A 21802-nucleotide genomic window follows, 5' to 3' on the forward strand; every position below is an offset into this window, starting at 1 on the left:
AACCGGGGGGGGGGGTTTGGAAGAAGACATAACAACTACAATTCCTTGAAGTTGATACGACAAGCAAACAGAAAGGACATTGTTGGGAGGGAGGGGGGAGAGGGAGGAGGGAGGGAGGTTTCAGTAATGGGCCACAATAATCAACCACATTGTATATCGACAAAATAAAATTAAGAAGAAAAAAAAAAGAATATAATTGATCCATAAGATACAGGCAATTTTAGGTAGCATCACAGAAGAGAAGAATATGAAAAAGGCAAAGTATTCCAAAGTGTATTTGAAAAATGAAAAGTTATATTTGGCTAAATATAAAACTGAAGGACAGGTGAATAATTGAGAAAACAGAACATTGAGCTATTCTAAAAAGTTCTACACCTAAAAGCCACCTAAAATAGTTTTAAATAATTTTTAAATTACACTTCTAACTGGGTTTCTGAGAATAAGAAAAATCCAGAGGGGCTTAAAAAGTGAGGGGGGTAGATAAGTGGTAGAAAGGGGCCTGAAAATTGGTGTAATAATCTTGAATTGACACTGTGGCTTCCCTGAGGATATTTGCTAATAATAGGGAACTATATTTTAACAGCAGAACAAAGAAGATAAGCTAATCCTTGATCCCTCACACGATGGAGAGCTGGAACTAATATCACTCCATGAAAGCAGGAACCTTGAAAAGCTATATTCCCTCTGAAAAGACACATTAAAAAAGTTCTACCAAACAGCAAAGGAAGATCACAAATGGTAACTTATCTGTTTAAATCTCAGCTCCAGATAGAAAAGGTTGAAAGAATCTGAAGCTGAAAAACTAATGTTAAGTGGTCTTAAGTTCTAATACCTTGAGATGTCTGGCATAAGCACATATAAACCCTTTAAGTGAAAATTTACTCTTACCGCAAGCCCCACAAGATTTCTACAGGGGAAACCCAAAAATGCGTTCACGATCTAAAATTACAACACTCACTGGGAAATAAGACACCAGAAGTGAAGTCAACAGAAAATACACACAGCAAAGTTAGATGTCTATAAACAACCACTGTTAGAAATAATACAAAATATAAAATAACTATGTTTAAAAAATTATAAAAAAGAGAAAACTGAAACATGAGCAAGGAAATGGTTATTATCTAAAACCAACAAACCAAATATAATCTAACAATGAAAAATATAAACCTGTTATCTCATTTGGTTAGAGCCTGGTGTTGTAACACAAAGGTCAAAAGTTCAGATCCCTGTACAAGCCAGCTCCCCAATAAATAAATAGATAGATAGATAGATAGATAGATAGATAGATAGATAGATAGATAGATAGATAGATAGATAGATAGATAGATAGATAAATAAATGCCTAATAATAAAAAGGTATTTTTTCAAATAATATTTTAAGTAGTTGGGAAAACAGATTATAGACTAGGTACTAGATGAATAAAAAGTTTTTAATAATTTTTATTAGGTGTGATAATAGCATTGTGATATTTAAGATGTCAGTATTTTTTAGATGTGTGTACTGAAGTACATGTTACCCGGGATTTATTTCAAGATACATCAGCCAAAAAAAAAAATGAAGCACATGTAGGAAAATGTGGGAAATATTAAATCTGAGTGATATGTATGTATGAAATTTTTCATAATAAAAACAAAAACTCAATGAATAGTGCAATCAGAATATTAAATATAGGGCCGGCCCGTGGCTCACTCGGTAGAGTGCGGTGCTGATAACACCAAGGCCACGGGTTCGGATCCCATATAGGGATGGCCGGTTTGCTCACTGGCTGAGCGTGGTGCTGACAACACCAAGCTAAGGGTTGAGATCCCCTTACCGGTCATCTTTTTTAAAAAAAAGAAAGAATATTAAATATAGCCAAAGAATTAGAGAATTGAAAGATAGATCTGAAGAGAGTATCCAGCTTGTTAGTAAAACTTAAAGATGTGAGTAAATCTGAAAACTTGAAGGAAAAAAACCCCAAAACTTACCTTCCTTTGGACTCACTGCTGCAGGAAGAACATCCCAATCCAGTGTCCAAGTAGGGCAAGGGTGGGGAGAAAACATCACTTCAATGCCCTTTTCCTAGAAAAGGAAATAAGCTCTTTTCAAATTAATGAATTAATAAAATCCTGTTATGTTCTTGAAGGCCAAATCTCTATTTCTTTACTGGCAAGGAAGAACATAAATAGCAATAATCAATCAGATATTCTCTCAAATATATAGTTACATAAAAAACACAATATGTTGGCTTTTTTGACAGCACAGTTACTTTTTTTATATTGAGATAATAAAAAGCAATGATATTTTAAAATTATTACCTGAAAATACATAAAAGTAATAAGCTACCAAGAAATATACCAGATATCAAAGAGAAAAGTCACCTGAGGATAAAAATGTTATCAAAAACAATTTACAGAGATAATAAAAAATTGACTCAGCATATGTCCATCAAAGTCTGTCTTTACACATATGAAAATTACCTATAAGCTGTATTTACAGTACCAAAAAGTTGCCACTTCAACACACACCCCAAAACATCACCATGCCAGGTCCCACCCATGCAGCTAAAGTGGGCAACACTGGGCAAGGTCGCAGGAGCCATGGGAAAGGGCTCTGTAATGTTTCTAGAATAGGATTCCACTGGTTTCATCAAATGGTTTACAACATTTTTAAGAATGAGAACCACTTTTCAACATATTAAAAAAAATTCTGATTGCTTCCCCATGTTAGAAGCTGTGCATTTATTTATTTGATCTACAGACAGTGGCATGGTATACATATGCATTCACAGACCCCTTCCAATCACATTCTGGGTCCACATCCCACAAGACAGATATCCACGACTGAAGTATTTTTATCTCTAGGAGTAACCTACTCAAAAGAAAAATCTCTAGGAATCCAGCATTAACCCTTTTGTATCAGTCATGAGATTACTCCCCATTATGACAACTAGCTGCATTTGGATCCCGAAGGAAATAGTATGAGGATCCTTTTGTTAGGGTTAGAGATAGAGCAGTAGGGCTAGAAGTCTAAAACACTAACTTGCCTCCAGAAAGATAAACACATCACTGACATCATCTACCCCACTTCTATCTCCTACACTCTGGTCTAGCCACACTGACCTTGCTATTTCTTATTTCACCAAACTCATTCCTACCTTAGGGTCTTTTTAAAAATACAACTATATGGGCATATAATTTATATACCGCAAAATTTACCCTTTTAAAGCATATGGTTCAGTGGTTCTTTGAAAATTCAGTTTTGGGTCCATCACCACTATCTAATTTTAGAACATTTTCATCATCCCCATACCCACTCAGGAGGTGAACCACAGATCCCTAGACAGTATAACCACAAAAAATCTGTACATGCCTTGATAACTTCTACGATCAACTCTACAATCAAGTTTCATTGTTTTATCAATAGGCTACAGAGCTTAGCTGAAGAAGTAAGGGGTTGGTGTCACTACTAAAGTCTTCCTGTACATTTATAAATCAGAAAATTTTCTTTCAACTATAGAACTCAAACACTTCCTAACCCAAACAGGGAAATATAATGAATATTTTTTCAGTGCAACTTAGATGAATAACTCAAATACCTTCATGAATTCTCTATTCAAATAAATCTTGAAATTGTCTACTAACAGCAAAACATTTTGCAAATTGCTTCAAATAGTAGAGAGAAGAAAGCCTATTGATGAAAACTTTATAATTTGTACTATTAGAAACAATTTATGCTCCAAAGAGAAAAATAAATCATATGCATTCTTATTATATAACAAACACATCAAAATCAAAGAACAAAGTAAAAATAAAAGTCACAGAATTCTGAAATCATAAATTTAGATAAAACCTTGGAAAGTTGAGATATTCATCTTTACATTTCTTTAACTTCAGATCATTATCTCAAAATAAAAAAGAATGAGCCCAAAACCTTGCAACAGAAAAACATCAACTTAGAACAATACATTTGACCAGGTATGATACTATCTTAGTCATTGTTCTGAACATAAAAAAAGTTTTAAGAAAAATACTTTTTTAAAGTATATACTGTGACTCACTTGGCTCCAATGATACATAATGTCAAAAATCTTCAATTTACTATTTTTCACTTAAATGTAAAAGACTAGCAGAAATGTTAATTGGTAAAGAGTGACATAAGATAGTTACAAATAAAATTTATAACAAAAATAATGTCAACAAATGATTCCAAGTTGGGGTAGAATGCTCAGCAACATTATCACATGGAATTTTCAAAGAAAATTTTAATAAAACAATTTAAGTACCATTAACTTGGTCATTGTTGGTCTTGGTCCCCCTAAAAATAAAGGATCATTTTGCTCCTCTACACTGGGGACTTCACTTAAGTTTGGATGTTGTTCATTTGAGGTAGTCAACAATTCTGGTAAATGGAGAAATTGGATCCCACACCTAGCAGCTGTTGTTTTTACTCTTGGCACTTCCTGAATCCTCTGGTACCAAGAGGCTAGCAGTGGAAATTCTACCAGCTTCTCAGAAAATTTCTTGCAGATAATTACCTAGGCAGGAAAACGATAAAAATACATTATTATATATTTTTGTCTGTTTACAGCAGCTGTATTGAGGTAGCTTTACACACCATAAAATTTACACATTTTAATTGCACAGTTCAAACAATGAGTTTTAGCAAATTTATGCAGTTGTGCAACTACCACCATAATCCAATTCTAAAACATGTCACCTCAAACAGTTCCATTGTGACCATTTGCAGTCAATCTCTTCTCCCAGTTATTTGCAACCAGTGATCTGCTTTCTGTGTTTATAATTTTGCCTTTTCTAGAATTTCACATAAGTGGAATCATAAAATATGTCTGTTTTTCTCACTTTGCAATATGTTTTTGAGGTTCAACCATGTAGTTGAGTTTGTGTTAGTTTTTCTTCATTACGAGTAGTAGTTATCATATGGATATACTATAATTTGCTTATCCATTCACCAGTTGATGCACGTTTGCATGTTTCCAGTTTTGGGCTATTATGAATAATGTTGCAATACATATTCATGTCCCAGTGTTTGTGTGGAAATGTATTTCATTTCTTAGGAATAGATACCTAGGAGTAAACTTGCTAGGTTATATGGTAACTATATGTTTAACTTCTAAAGAAACTACCAAACTGTTCTCTATGGTGGCTGTAATATTTTATAATCCCACTAGCAATTCAAGGAGCTTCCAATTTCTCCACATCTTGCCAATACTTGGTATCATCAGTTTTTTTTATTTGAACCATTCTTGTGGATGGGTAGTAGTATATCATTGTGATTTTCATTAGCATTTTCCTATGACTAATAATGTTGAACATCTTTTCATGTGCTTATTTTCCATTTGTATATCTTCTTTGGTGACATGCTTTATATGTTTGCATCACTCATTTCACAATATAAAAATTGGAGCAACTCAACAATAAGAAAACCAAACCAATTAAAAATGGGCAAAAGATCTGAACAAACACCTTACCAAAAAAGATATAGAGATGGCAACTAAGAATATGAAAAAATGCTCATCATATGTCATTAGAGAACTACAAATTAAAACAAGGAGATACAACTACACACCTATTAGAACAGCAAAAATTCAAAACATTGATAACACCAAATGATGGTGAGGATGTAGAGCAATAGGAACTCTCATTCATTGCTGGTGGGAATACAAAATAGTATAGTCACTTTGAAAAACAGTTTGGCAGTTTCTTACAAAAATAAACATACTCTTACCATATGATCCAGCAACTGTGCTCCAAATGAGTTGACAATTTATGTCCACACCAAAACCTGAACACAGATGTTTACAGCAACTTTATTTCTAATGGTCAAAACTTGGAAATAACAAAAGCGCCCTTCAACAAGTCAATGGATAAACTGTGGTACATCCATACAATGGAAAGAACCAGCAGTAGAAAAAGAAGAAAGAATATAACAAATAATTCCAAGAAAAATCAATGTAAATAACAATGACAACATTTGTAAATGTCTATAAATGCTATAATGAAAATCATTTTGGAAAACTTTACATCTTGTATTCAATTGTGTATCATCTTTTATTGGTAGTCTATTTTTAACCCACTCCAAGAATTCCTCTATAATCAACTTCCTTCAAATCTGGAAACCCCTTCATCTATCATTTATGACCAAGAAGACATTCTGGTGTACCTTACCCTCACTATATTCGGTAAATTCTCAACGCACTGAATATAGAGTTAAATGGACAGCACTATATCAAAAACCTAGAATAATATATGAGGGTACTTCAAAAGGAGCATGGAAAACAGAATTAAAAGATAACATAAATATTCCCTAGAACCTTTTGAAGTACTCTCCTATGCTTATCTATAAAAATTAGCTTAAGTGGTTAATGGAGAAAGAATTAAAATAAGTTGAACTATTGATTTCCTCAAAGCAAGTTACGTAACTTTTTTGGTGGGGGGCAGCTGGCCAGTACAGGGATTGAACCCTGGTGTTATCAGCACCATGCTCTAACCAACTGAGCTAATCAGCCAGCCCCAACATTTTTAAATTATCATGATTTGATGTCTACATAGAATAATCATTGATGTATTTTGATGAGTTTCAATAGAAATTTTGAAGCTCACTGGAGGGGTGTGGAAATGGAAAGTTTTGGACTCAATTTATGTTGGGGTTTTTTTTTTTTTTTTTTGTCTTTTTTTGTCTTTTTCCGTGTCCGGCAACGGATCGCAACCCTCAGTGTTGCCCCCGTACCGGACCGGGGACCAGCAACGGGACCGCAACCCTCAGCGCCACCCCCGCGCCTCGCTCAGCCAGCGAGCGGGAACTGGTCTGCATGTGGGATCCGAACCCTCGGGCGGGAGCGCCGCCGCGCTTCCCAAGCGGCGCACTATCCAGTGCGCCACCGGGCCGCCCTATGTTGGGGTTTTTTTTGACAGCTAACCAGTATAGGGAACCAAACTCTTGACTGCATTCTAACCAACTGAGCTAATCAGCCAGCCCTGTACTCTTATTTCAATAGTGATCTAAAGTTCCATTTTGTTGTGTGAAGCCATTTTCTCTGAATGCCTGAACTATTATATAGAATTAAAACAATATTACTTAAAAGTAGTATAAGAAGCGCCTTTCAGAATCATATTTTTAAAAAATGACACTTGGTGAAGTAAGGAGAACATTTCACTAAAAGCAAATAGTAAACAGATAAAAGATAAAATTATAAATATTTAGAACTGAAAAACATAACTAGCACTATTCAAAAGACATTTTTTATAAAGTAGCATTTAAAGTAAGGCTTTTGTTTATTCAAATTAGGAAAGTTTAAACCATTACTCCTGATGTAAATTTCTTTCCGTTCTCTCTTGGTCAGATGCTTTCTCCCCAGCACTGCCACCAACCATCAATTTCTCTAAAAATTAGAGTGTTCTTGCTTCTTTGAGAGGCTCTGAATATTGTTTCCATAGAAACTATTATAATGTCACAAACAGATTACGACTTATGATTATGAAAAGATAGACAGGTAAAAAGGCCAAGTCATAGAAAATCTCTACAAATATATCTAGCAATCAGTACCAAAGCATTAGCCAGAAAGGATAGAACATTAATAAAATATTTAAACTCCATTTTGTTGCTTATAACAAAATACTGGAAGTGGGCGATTATAAGAAAACAAAATTTATTGCTTACAGTTTTGGAGGCTGGGAAATCCAAAGTCCAGGGAACACATTTTTGGTGAAGGCCTTGGTGGTGGCAACAGTGACCCAGGAGTTTCGCATGGCAGAAACAGCAGATTAGAGAGATACTAACCTCTCATGTGCTCTTCTTTTAAAGCCCTCAAAACCACGCCCCTGACCACCATTATTAATCCATTCACTACAGCACGGTCCTACAATCTAATCACCTCTTCAAGGCCCCACGTTTCAATTACCATAATAAGATTCCCACTGTCATCACTTACAGTGGGGATTAAGCCTCAGTGAGGTTGGGAGGGGCATCCAATCTATAGCAACACATATTAATTTTACTGTATTTTAACTAAACATTAAGGTTAAATGAGCACAAGTAATTGATTTAAAGGGGGGCTATGTCTAACTCTATTGAACAGTGCAAGCACTTAAAACACTGCCTTGGAAATAATACTCAGTTGAGTGAATGAACAAATGATCAAGGATTCATTTATTATTTTCAAAGTATAATCCCCTAAATTAGTGTTTTTCAAACTGCTTTTTATGACTCCATTAGGAGGTGGTAAAATCAACATAGTAGGTTTTTTAAAAAAATGAGATAGAAAATATCAGAGTATACCTCATGTAATAAGTTATGCTGTATTCATAAATGCATATATACAATATAAAGATATACATTTATTTATATATGCAATCACCTTGTAAAATGTATTATTTACTGTGAGTGAAAGTCAAAAAAGTTTGAAAAACATTGTCTACATGGCACTCTGGGAGCCAAATAGTTTATAATTCTCTCCAAAATTCTTAATTGCCTAGAAATAGATATGGTGCTAAGGGAATTGAGCTTAAGGCATGATAAATTAATTAAATCAAAAATGTTCTCTTTCCTCACCTTTCCCTTACTCTCCTTATTAGTGATCTATTCTTATTTGTTAGATGAACATAGCATCTTTGCTTCCTTTTGAAGTTAAGTTGTGATTAAATAACAATAATTCATGTTTAAAAAAAAAATGTAGGAGTTTTACTCTGCATGACAGCTCACTCCATTTAAACAATATGCCAGGACACTCTACTAATATCCAGACAGTTCGGGAGGTACTGAACCACTTTCATTACACTTAAGAAAATGTACAAGGGTGCTTCAAAAGTTTGTGGAAAAATAGAATTAAAAGATAATACAAATCTTTCCATGAACTTGTTGGCATATAAGGAAGTAGCTAAATGAAAACTGTATGAAATGAGAATTAAATATGTTCCTAAGAAATGATTACCAAAAAAAGTTACCTGCCTCGTAAGATCAAAACCATTATAAATATCATAGAGTTCTTTGAGGACAAGAAAATAAAAGAGAATTTATTCTTAAAACAATGGAAAAAAATTATTGCTACCAAGAGCACAAAATGAAACCATAATGGCTTTGTAGTTAATTGTAACAAGGAGCAGAATAATTTGTCTGAATAAAAAGAGAAGCGAGATGTTACATCTATCCAAAATATCTCCTCCTCTGCATTCCTTTCCAATCACTAATTATAAAAAATACTTCGTACTTATTTTAAATCATTTCCTTAGTCACTCCTACTCTTTTGAAAACGTCACAATTCACAAATGTTTAGGTGAGCAGTATAAACAGGAAAAAAAACAGTAAACAACTACCTAAACAAAAATATAATCTCAGTTGTCTATTTTTTACTTACAGATTAGAACTAGTTGGTTAAAACTTCAAAGTCTTAAGGACCAAATGCATAGGATATGGAAATTACAAATTCACTACTATTAGTGGCATCCATCACTTTTGCAATATGCCAGCAAATGGTGAGATACCCATTTTGTTCCCAATTTTATGTCAAAGGGGACACTGAAAGAGATATTTAATATAGGTATTTTTGCTCAAAAATCAATTTCTAAAAGAGGAATAATTAGACTTTAGCTAATATACATTTTTTAAAACAAAACCAACTCAAATAAAAATAAAAAACTCAAAGCATTAGAAATTAAACTATAGAAGATGAAATCATGTGTTCAAATTACAAAAAAAATTCATAAAAGGCAACTTCCCTGTCTTACAGAAGTAGAATAATTATTGTTTTATCAAAATGTACCTGTTTACTAGCAGCAACTGAAAAATAACTATACAATTTTCTGGTATCACAGAAGCAGGATTTTGCCTTGTATAGCTATTCATTGATACTTCTCCCATATGCTTGATATACTATCTGCTAGAAGATTCTAGCAAATATACAAGCAGGAAAAACATAAGAAGTGTGCATTTTAATTTATTCCTTTTTAATCTCTTCCTAAGACTTTCCAGAGGAGAGGGTATTTTCAGGCCCATACCATGAAAAAGTGCTGGGCAGCGGGGGTTAACTTTGCAAATTAATATGTGCTGAAAATGAAGAGAAGCTTGGATCAGGTTTTTAAAGACCTCAGCCACTCTACTTACTATGGCTTTGTATCTTTGACTTTAGCACAACTGTGTTTTTTCCCTGGTTGTCCTAATTTTGACCTCTGGTAATTCAAATCTTAACAAAATTGACTCTACTCTTTTATAAGCTTTGTATCTTTGACTTTAGCACAACTGTGTTTTTTCCCTAGTTGTCCTAATTTTGACCTCTGGTAATTCAAATCTTAACAAAATTGACTCTACTCTTTTATATCCTTGACCTAATTCCTGTGGCTAAATATCCTTTCCCTAGGTTCAGTTCTATGCCTCTGATCCAACTTAGTACCTGGCCCTTGATAACTGATCATGAACTTGACTCTGATTCTGATCATTTGGACTGCCACTCCATTCACCTATGTGCTAATGCAAGGACAAAGGCTTGGCCACATAGCCACTACATGAACTAAAACGACTGCCTCATTACCCAAGATGACTTAAAGGAGGAAAATATAACAGAAACAACATCAAGGCTTTGGCAAAAAAAGATGAATTCCTGAAAGAAAATGTGGAGATCCAGGAAAAATACAATAGAACAAAGGAAAATATTTTGAGAATTTGTTTACATACTAAATGTCAAAAAAGAAAAATTTTATCATAAAATACATGTCACAGAAAAGGCTAAGTATACAAGTTTCCCCCTATTTTAAACTGAGATGAAAACAAAATTCCTCAGAAGTATCAGGTGGATTTACTCAGTAGTAGTCAAGTACCGGGTCTGAGGGGGAAAAAATACTCTTAATCAGGAATACTTTGGCCTCAATTAATCCTAATCAGATAAACAGTATTTAAATTCAGGTAAAATCAAATGCAAGTCAGCTGAAAAGATGGCTACCTGGATAACAATCTAAATGCAACTTCATGCAAGTGAATCCAATTTTGTGTCTGTTTTGTTGAGTTTGAAATCAAATATTCGGGTCTTTTCTGTCGCCTTGTTTTCTTTGTAGCACTTACTATTATTTTATATAAATATTTTTTTGTTTACTTGTTTATTTCTATCTTCCTCTACTAGAATATCAACTCCATGAGGGCTGGAATCTTATGTGTCTTCTTCATCCTGTGTTGCTAATGCCTCTATATACAGTAGGCTTTCAATAAATTTCTCAAATGGATGAGTGGATGTGCCACTTAGATTCAATTCTTACAAAAGTAGAAAGAAATACAGTTATCCAGAGAAACCAGGAAGACTGAGTATAATGTATCTAATGACTGCTGTAATGACTGAATTTATAATAGAAGGGAGGAATAAGAGATAAGAAAACCTAGAAATCATTTGACTAGGGAAAAAAAAAATCAATGTCTCCCCACTCAGCTCCGTGGAAACTATGAACACATATGACATTAGACATTTAAAATGTCAATCAAATTCTAAACAATTCCAGAATATCTCTCTTTTTTCACATTGTTTAATTTTGAAATTATTTTGGTTGCCAATCTTTTGTTTCAATTTTGAAGAAAAATATTCTTTGGGAAAATAACAATTGATCAATACTTCCTAATTTATTAGTGAAGCACTGGCCTCCAAACATATAGATTTTCATTTGAAGTCTTTTCTCATCTGTCAGTAGAAATACCTAAGTGTTGACAACACATAATGAGAATGAAATCGGATATCTGACTCTCTGGCAGGGGAAAGGTGAAATGTTTCAAAGCAAGAAAAATGCAGCTCTTCAAAACTGCAAGGCAGAGAGATATAGCTTTCCATGTTCACTCTGGTTATTATTTTCACCCTGTTCAATTTTCCTCCATTGGAGGGAGAACATACATGCATAGACACACACACACACACACACACACACACACACACACACACGAAGGTACTACAAAAAGTTCGTGGAAAAATAGAATTAAAAGACAATATAAATCTTTCCATGAATTTTTTGAAGTACCCTCGTGTGTGTGTGTGTGTGTGTGTGTGTGTGTGTGTGTGTGTGTGTGGCTGACAAGATTTTTTTAGTTTTTAGTGTTTTTTTTTTAATACTGGACCCTCTGATACTAGAAGATAATCACAATAGCAATTTGAAATTAATCATCACAATTGCTAACATTTTAGAAACTAAAAATGAAATGTTATAATACTAACATTTATTCAGAGCTTATTACGTGCCAATCACTATTCTCCACACTTAGAAATTTTCATTTGTTCTTCACATTGATCCTATTAGAGAAGTACTATTATTATCTTCATTTTACAGGTAAGAAAATGGAGATAGATATTAATAACTTGCCCAGGAGCACAATGATATTAAGAAGTGGAACTGGAATTCAAACCTAAGCTATTTCATAGACTGAAACTCATAGTAATGTATATACTCCAGATAAAACCTTACCAAAAAAAGATGGATACAGGGCAAGAGTACAATATCTGCCAAAGTGAAGTAAAGCCCTTCTGCAAACACATGCTCCAGAGGTGGAAGGTCAGAGGCCTTTGCTTTTCTGATGTGAGAAGGCTCCCTGTTGGTAGTAGCTGGTTCTTCCTGTACTGTGAGCTTTGAGAATGCCACTTGTAGTTCCAGACTCTTAGATGAAGAATCCAACACTTCAGATGTTTCCTGTATAGGAACTTTGCTCGTTGCTTTTCCCTTAGCAAGCGGAGGCCCAACTCCAGCAGCCTTCTGTTGCTTCAGCTTCTGCCTACGGAGTTTATCATCATTATGCACTCTAACAGGCTCACTAAGCTTTTTCTCTAGCTGTAGTATTTCTACAGGAATAGTAGGGGGCTGGTCAGAAGACACTCTGAGGAAATTCTCAACAGCCAAAGGGATGGTGAGTTCACATAGCCTGGTCCACTGACTAACCTACAAAACAAACCAAAACAAGAAATGAGAGGATTCTTTACTTTCAACATATATCAAAGAAAAATAACTGTCTTATTGGGAAATAAGACTGGTTTAGAGAACTTAAGTCTTGCGCTAAGCCATCCCTGGGCTAGGCTTTTATGCTATATCAAGAGACATATTACAGCACTTCAGAAGTGAAAACATTAAGCAATAGAGGTTTAGCAGTCCTGTATCTTCTCACTGAATAAATCATTGCTTCCCAAAGCCTTTAAAATCCCCCCTCCCAAAAGCAGGGCTTCCAAAGCATTGCTACTTGAGCTCCTGTTCATATGTAAATGTTCCCTTTAAAAATCCTCAATGTAACTAAAATCAAGGATAAAAAAGGAGTTATTTTTCTAAACATACTGTTTCCAAACTTCATAAATTAAATTTTAAATTCTTATTTTTCAATACTACACTGAGATATTGGAATACATGAAGAGCTACTTTAACTATTTTCTTGGTTACTATGGGTTTTTTAAATAAATGAAATTTTATTTACAACAGAAAGTTAAAATAATTATTGGAGTGAATATGTTATCAATTTGTAGCTAAAAATAACAGAAGAGACATTATACTTACTTCAGCACAGGCTTTCAAGCAAGTTTTTTTAAAACCCAGAAGTTCCACAATTTCCTTCTTTGAGGGGTCTGCTTCATATGATTTCTGGATTATGTGTCTTAATACAACAGCAAGTCCTGCTCTACAAAAATTGTCCGGTTGTTCTACTACCACAGGTAAACAGCAATTCTGGACTATTGGTGGAAGTTCTTGCCTTGAAATAATCTGTATTTCAATATCCTGGGAGAGTACATCTTTTAGTAGTGAACTATCTATACTTTCTTTGGTGGGGACCAAGCAAACTTTAAAGATTTTGTAGTCACAGTATGATAACAAAAATAAAGTTACTGATGTATGGAGAGGAAAGATGCATCCTTCTGTATGGTGAGAAAAGTCCAGGTATAAATATTCTTCTGTAAGACTTTTCTTAATGCCTTTCATTTTCTTCATTCATTGGGTCACCTAAAGCATAAATTGAAGTAATTATAGCACTTAAAACATAATAATTTAGAAGTTAAAAGAAAAGATGAATGTTTTAAAAGCCTGTTCCAGAAATCAGTAAGACTTTGCAATACATAACAATGCTACAAGAATCTGTTCCTGAAGACTGAATAAATGGCTTTCAAAAAAAACTTCCACCTTGTGCAATAGAACCCTCTCAATCAAGTACTTCAGGGTTTCATTACAGGTGAGAACAGGAGATAAATATAATAGGAAATAAGAAATCAACCAAGAATACTAAGAGTTGTCTGGGGATAATGATCTTGAAAAGTTTTGACAGTGCTGGTCCTCACACACTGCTGTTTTATGACTACAATATAATAACCAGAAAGAGTATATTCATTTCTTCATGATAATTGGATTCTCCCAAGTAAGTGATGAGCTGTTGAATGCTGAATCAGAATAGAATAATATTTTAATTTCCCCATAACTTAGATGTTGACATCGAGATATTTCAAAGTTAACATGTCCAAAATATGGTTCCTTATTCCCAACTCCCAAACCCACTCCTCATGTGTCTTCCCCATCTCAGTCAATGGAACACTGCCCTTCTAGTTACTCAAGCCAAAAACCTGGGGAGTATTCTTACTCTTCTTTCGCACCCCCCATAATCAATCCATCAAAAACTTATTTTGGCTCTATCTTCAACAAATACCCAGAATCTGACCATTTCACTCCATTTCCATTGCTTTCACTGTGATCAAAGCCATCATTAGCTCTCTTCTGAATTATAGCAATTGTTTCCTAACCCGGCTTCCCATCTTACCTCCCCCTAGTCTATTCTCAACACAACAGCCAAAATGATCCTGTAAAAAAATGAAAATCACATCATTATTCAGCTCAAACCCTCCAGTGTCTTTCCACACTACTCAGAGAAAAGCCAAAGTTTCTACAATGGCCTACAAAGATCTTGATCTAATCTTCCTTTTATGTCTCTGAGTTCATCTCATCAACTCTATTCATCACTCACTGCTCCAGCAAAGATGGGTTGTTATTCCTCTAAAACACTAGATACATTCCTACCTCAGAGCATTTGCACTCAGTGTTTCCAGGACCTAGAACACTCCCCCACTTCCTTCAGGTATGTACTCAGTGGTAACTTCTTGGTGAGACCTTCTCTGGCTACTGTAAATTGCAAACCTCAACCCCCATCCTCTCTGAAAAAAAAACCTTTCTATTTCCTCCCATACTTTTTCTACATAGCATTTTTCACTATTGTAACATACTATATATTTGTCTCCCCCAACTAGACTGTTCTATGAGAGTAGGAATTTTATTTTTTTCACTGCAACACATAAAAACAGGGCCTGCTATATATATTTATATATAATCAAGAAGTATTTGTTGAATGAATGCACGGATGAATACACACAACTAGTTATTTTTAAGACTCGAACACAAAGAATCTTGAGGTCAAACTACTGATGGGTGTTTTCAAATCATATTCCTTATGGCTTTTGTCAATTATCACGACTTTTTACATTTGATTCATACTTCCTGGATCCAAAATTTCCAATTTTCTAATCCATAAATCACAATTCCAAAACTGACACTAGATGGCACTCTTTAAAAGCATTTACCATGGAAGTATGTAATCGGAAGATGACATATTAGAAGAAATATTACTTTAAAAGCCTTTTAAAAGTACACATGCAACTCTTTCAAAGTATATTTGAAATGTTAGTGTACGCTTAATTTTAGGAAACTGTCAACTACTAAATTTCTTTTAATATTCAAAATTTCTTTTTTTTTTCCTTTTTGTCTTTTTTTTAACTGACCGGCAACGGGATCGCAACCCTCGGTGTTGCGCCCGCACTGCGCTCAGCCAGTGAGCGGGAACTGGTCTCCACATGGGATTCGAACCCTCGGCGGGAGCGCCGCCACACTCCCAAGTGGCGCACTCTCCAGTGCGCCACCGGGCCGGCCCAAAATTTCTTTTTATTTATTTATTTATTTATTTTTTCCTTTTTGTCTTTTTCCGTGTCCGGCAATGGATCGCAACCCTCAGTGTCGCCCCCGTACCAGACCGGGACCGGCAACGGAAATGGTAATTATGAGATTTGTCCTAACTTTTTTTTTTAACTGAAAACAATGCCATGCTTTTAAGCTTTTAAGATATATACAAATATAAAAACTGGAATAAATGTATATTTGTCACTTTCCAAGGCACATAAGAACCTTGAAAATAGGCTTTTACGTATATTCTACTAACTCTTCTCACTGTGAACACTTAACAAATGTTAAATGTCAATAAAACAGAAGCATAACCTGCTCATGGTGATATCTAAAAATTAATGAGATGCCTGAGAGAAAATGCAAAGTACTACTTATTCCTAACATAATTTTTTTGATATAGATGTTGGTGTTTTTTCCTGGGAGATTAAAAATGATACTTAATGATCTTGGAGTTAAAAAAAAAACCATTATTCTCCCTAGGCAATTTTTCTCCATTACATATTAATGTAATTTTTAAAATAATAAACTCGTACAAATTTGATATGTTTTTGGTTTGCACTGTCTTTAATTTTTCAAGAGAGAACACAATTTTTGCTCAAAGTTTGCAAATACCATAGGCAAAAGAAGCCATCTTTTTTTTCTTCTCCCTTTCTGCCTTGAGAATGACTAGTTTATTAATTTTATTTCATGAGCTTTAAGAAAGGAGGTACTATAGAATCAACTTCTGGGTCTCCAGGGCTTCTGGGGCACAGCTCTTGTTACTCCATCCATATTACATTCCTGCCAAGCACAGAAGTAGTGCTGTTTGCTCTTTCTCGGCTTTGATGGTGCCAAACTGCAACTATTTCTGAGAGGGAGTGACAAAGCAGCAGACAAAAACCACAGACTTCAGCTGAACAGAGTGAATAGATAATGGATAAATTATGTGTGACATAATGAAGATCAAAAAGTACATAACTGCAGCAAAATATTAACCAGTGACTTGAGTTTGTTTTTCTAAATAAGAAATTCTCTCTGTGCCTGGAATTTGATAGCTCAATAAATATTAGGTAAATGAATGAAGAATTCTAAATATCTTCATTCTAGACATTTTATTGTAATATTCTAGACATTTTATTGTCTACTTACTATATACTGAACACACAGAACTTGTACATTACTTATAATTCTAAATGAGAATTGTACATCAGTCCAAAAGTATTAACTGAATTTATAAAGGGGTCTTATTTGAAAACACTCAGGAATAGGTGGTTTTTTCCTAATATAAATAGTACTATTTTATAAACTTAGAATTTCATAAATTGAAGCAGATTGTAATTTTATTGCAGCCTCAATTTCACCAAAGTAAGAATCATCAGAAATTATGTTATTCTAAGCAATTGTCCTCATCTCAGTAATCAGTGATAAAAACCTCCATTCTGGGGCCAGCCTGTGGCTCACTTGGGAGAGTGTGGTGCTGATAACACCAAGGCCGTGGGTTCGGATCCTATGGTGCTGATAACACCAAGTCAGGGGTTAAGATCCCCTTACTAATCATCTTTTTTAAAAAAAGAAAATGTCCATTCTGAAGGCTGTGTTATTTGACAATTTTCAGCAATGGATTAAATTCTTGGCAGTTCCTTCCTGATTCCTTTTAGTGCATACTCCTCAGACCTCTCAGTGACTCATGACTCAGTCTTTTGCCCTCTTCTCAATCTACACTCATTCCTTTGATTACTGGCTTTCAAACTTTTATTTTGATGATGCCACATAATATAAAATTTACACTGCAACTCACCATATACTGAATAAAACTGAAACAAAAATATCATGAAGCAATAATACTTATCCTACTACATGGAATAAATCTGATATTTTTTACCCCTTTTGTAAATTTTTTAATGCTAGTTGTTACTCCTTAAATTGATTTCATGACCCATTAACGAACGGGGCATAACTCACAATATGACTGCACTGTTCTAGGTGATTTCTAGTGCTACAGCTTTAAATGTCATCTGACTCCTATATTTATAACTCAGCCATATCCTTTCCCCTTAACTCCAAAATCCTGTGAGGTACTTCAAAAGTTCATGAAAAGATTTATATATATTTTTTTTTTGTAAAGAAAATTTTAATTGGTGTACAAAGAAAAAATATTCTTTGATTTTATTTCTTTCTGCTTTTCAATGAACTCAGATTTGAAATATAATTTTAGTAGTTATATCTATTTTAGTAACATCTTTTACATTTTGCATTCTGCCACTGAGATTTTTCTTTGCAAGAAAATGTGTAAAATCAGAGCCTGCGTATTATCTTTTAATTCTACTTTTCCATGAAATTCTTGAAGTGCCCTCATAGGACTGTCATCTTCACATGGATGTTTTTCTAAACCTGCTCCCATTCCCTTAGTGGTCCCCTTCTTGGTAAAATGGCAACACCCTTCACCCAAACGCTCAGGCCAAAAACTCTGAAGTTCCTCTCTCTACACAACAGTCCATTCTCCAACAACAATCCAGGGTGTTCTTTAAAAAACATAAATCAGATCATGTCCCCTGCTTAAAACCATCCAGTGACTCCCCAGCACACTTAAAATCCAAACATCCTATATATGGCATATATGGCCTAATGTGACACTATCTCCTAACTTTCCTCACTCCCCTCCAGCCATAGTTCTCTTTGCTGTTCTTACATGCCAGCAATGATCCCCCTTGAGAATTTTTGTACTTGCTGTTCCTTTTGCCTAGAATGCTCTTCTCCAAGACATTCACATGGCTTGCTCCCTCATTTCACGGATTTCTGTGCATAAATATTAGCTCAGAGCAGCCTCATAACTACCTAAATTGAAAAAGCACTCCCATCACTCCCTAGACTCTTACCCAGCTCTTTTTCTTCGTAGAACTTATCACCTGATATTTTAATCTCCAAGACTTCATAATACTCAAATTTCAGTTCAAGGAATAAATAAATGAATATACATAAATGTCAGTAATCACTATAATAAGTACTATTGAGAATGTTAGTCTCAGTACAACATAAGCCTTACTGTTCATGACACCATTCTTTACCTTCCAAAATTAGTAAGTCTATTTTAAGGGCCAACTAAGTGTAAATTAAAATGAAGAAAGATCACCTTTGTGGGCTGAATCAGGAAAAGTATAATTGGAATCCATCCAAACTTGTAAATAAAGCATAGACGTTTTTATGTATGTTGATATTCAGGCAAGAGAACTAGAAGTCTTAACTAGCAACGAGAATTATAAAGTAATGAATAAGAGTCCAGACTCTTGAGCCAGACTACCTGAGTTCAAATTCTGATTCTTAGCAGCTATTAAAAAAACTTTTCTGTAGCTTGGTTTCCTTTGTAAAATGAATACAAAAATAACATCACCTACCATCCTACCATATAGTTTGCTGTGAGAACAATGCCTATCACATAGTAAATCTCTAAATAAATACTAGCTACTATTATTCATGTGGAACTTATCCCTGAATTCCCTACCCATTGATGCTACTAAAACAAATTTTGATGGTCAAAACCCAAATTATGCTTTATATTTCCAAATTTCTTCATAACAGGTAAGAAATTCATGTTGAATTAAAGTTCCCCCCTCCCCCCAATATTGAAGAAAACCCATTTGTTACTGAGGCTGAAAGCCAGGGAACCATGAAATGGCAGAATATAAATGTGAAACCATTAGTCCACGTGCATATTAACCGATTATATTGCACACAATAAGTAGTTTGGCACAATTTACAAGTATAAAAATATTATAAAGTTATTGTTCTTAAAAATTTAAATTTAAACCTATTTATATACCCCCTACAACAAATGTTCAACATTTTGGTTATTAGAACTTAGCTTGTTTTCACACTTTCATAAAACAACACTATTTGGTTGTAAATCCCACTCTATTTTATTATAATAATACAGACTTTTTTTAAAAAAGGAAGAAAAAAAGCTATCCCCTACAGAGGTAGATAGCAGCTAATTACCTTAAATATTAAAGGTCAAAAAAGGAAAGAAAAAATAGCTTTTTCAGAGCTCATTACATTATGTAATGTGGGATATACTTAAGTCGTAGAGAAGAAAAGCCTATGATTAAAATCAGCTGTTTTCTTATCTAGGCAAGAAGTAGGAGAAAATGCGTTTTGAAGTAAAACAGCTTACTGTAACCTTAGCCATAATGGAAGTGTGTAATCTCTCTGGAGAGTCAGGGAGTCTTCTGTTGCCATGGAGTCATAATGCTTTGAGCTAAGTCTGACCTCATAATTAACAGGAATCCACTGCATGAAATGCTAACAGGTTAGAAGTATTTGCAAGCCGGAAATGAAATTACTGAATTCCCCCAGCAAATAATACCTGTATTTATTATCTGAACGGTTTAAAGCCCTGCATTCCAAGTATTAATCTTAACAGAATTCAGTAGGCTACCTTGAATATTTCAGGATAAAACAACATACACCAGGGAACGATGTATACTACAGATGTGTCAGCTGGCTAGCCCCAGAATTTGTTAGTTTCAAGGCCTGGTACTTGTTGCTGTTAGAAAGACCAAGTATATACTCAATATTTATTCTTATTTCAAATCACAGGTGATGATACAAAAGCTACAAAGTAAAACAGGTTTAAAAAAACAAAAACAACAAAACGTGATGGGCCCACTACTACAGAAATTCTAGTTTGCTCTTTGTTTAAAGTATGCAAAAGTAGTAGAACTGTAAAATAATAAATAAAAGAATGGATAAAACAATTCTCAAATCTCACTGGCTTTTTTAGTCTTATTTTTGAAATTAGACCTCTTAAAATGATATCTTCAGGTATAACCCAAATACGATTTCTAGTAATGAGTACGCTTAAGGCAATGCTTTCAATAGTGTGTGCTCCACACTAGGCAGTTAAACAAAAACAAAAATCCACATGGCTTAATGTTGATTTATTAAATATGACAGCAAATCACTCAGTTCTTGTGTTACAACAAAGAGTTTATTTTCACAGTATTTAAATGACCATGTTTACATGTTTAAGATTGTCACATCATTAGTTCTTGCTAGCTTTTGCACTTTCTCTTGTAAACATTGTTTCTATACGTAAGCTTAGAAAAAATAGAAGTACACTACCTTCTTTATCAATAATTTAGCACGAAATATATTATTAAAGGCTAGCAGTTTCTTGACATTCAGGAATTTATGACACGGAATGGGATCTTGGCATTAATAACGGGAAAAACAAATCACCTAATCCCCAAACCAGATAGAGTTGGGATGGCAAGTGCGTGTATTAGTAAACGTTTTTGAAGCCAATGCAATTTTCACGGAAGTTAAAACTCGAACACTTTACAAAGAAGTTAAAAACCAAAGAGAAACACTTAGATGATGTAACATAATGAAATAGCCCCAAATGAAGCAAGCCCTTTGGAGTAACTGTTAAGTAGTATTCACATACAACTACTTTATCCAATCAGGAAGGGGTGGAATGGAAAACCAAGAGCCAAAGATTAAAAAAGAGTTAAAGCGTGATTCAAGAGGTCTTGAAATTACACTTAACAGCAAACGACCTCCCAAACCCTTACAACTGGAAGATGCTCCATTCCTCCATCAGCGGACTAAGACATGAAGAATTGGCTCCGGGAAAACTGGGAAATGCGTAAAACTGAGAAAGGGCTCGGAGCCCTCAACCCACGCCCTCAGGAGCTGTGGCCAGAAAGGAGGTTGAGGCGGCCCCAGGGCCGGAGAGAGACAGAATAATGATTCCACGACCTCGCCCTTCCCACCCTTTCCCCGTATCATCAGCTCTGTGGACCCCCGATGCAGAGTAGTCAATAGCAGGTCGCGCGGGCTGAGGAGCCGGCTGCCCGAGCGCCCTCTTTACCTGGTCGCAGGGGCGCGGCCA

The 21802-nt window shown here is 34.7% G+C and overlaps 1 protein-coding gene across 1 annotated transcript in view; it reads right to left on the reverse strand.

Annotated features, from left to right (window-relative positions):
- The window catches only part of GSTCD (glutathione S-transferase, C-terminal domain containing), a gene marked incomplete at its 3' end in the record, with an annotated part of 119006 nt that extends 98869 nt beyond the window's left edge, over positions 1-20137 (reverse strand). Inside the window, exons 1-5 of the mRNA XM_008583898.1 lie at positions 20087-20137; positions 13498-13938; positions 12427-12894; positions 4266-4517; positions 1969-2062 (exon numbers count right to left, since the gene is read on the reverse strand). Of these exons, the coding sequence (XP_008582120.1) occupies positions 1969-2062; positions 4266-4517; positions 12427-12894; positions 13498-13926 (1243 nt within the window). The remainder of the gene's footprint in view (positions 1-1968; positions 2063-4265; positions 4518-12426; positions 12895-13497; positions 13939-20086) is intronic.
- Positions 20138-21802: the final 1665 nt, after the last annotated feature.

The sequence above is a fragment of the Galeopterus variegatus genome, unplaced genomic scaffold (assembly GCF_000696425.1).
Source record: "Galeopterus variegatus unplaced genomic scaffold, G_variegatus-3.0.2 Scaffold3074, whole genome shotgun sequence".
Lineage (NCBI taxonomy): Eukaryota > Metazoa > Chordata > Mammalia > Dermoptera > Cynocephalidae > Galeopterus > Galeopterus variegatus.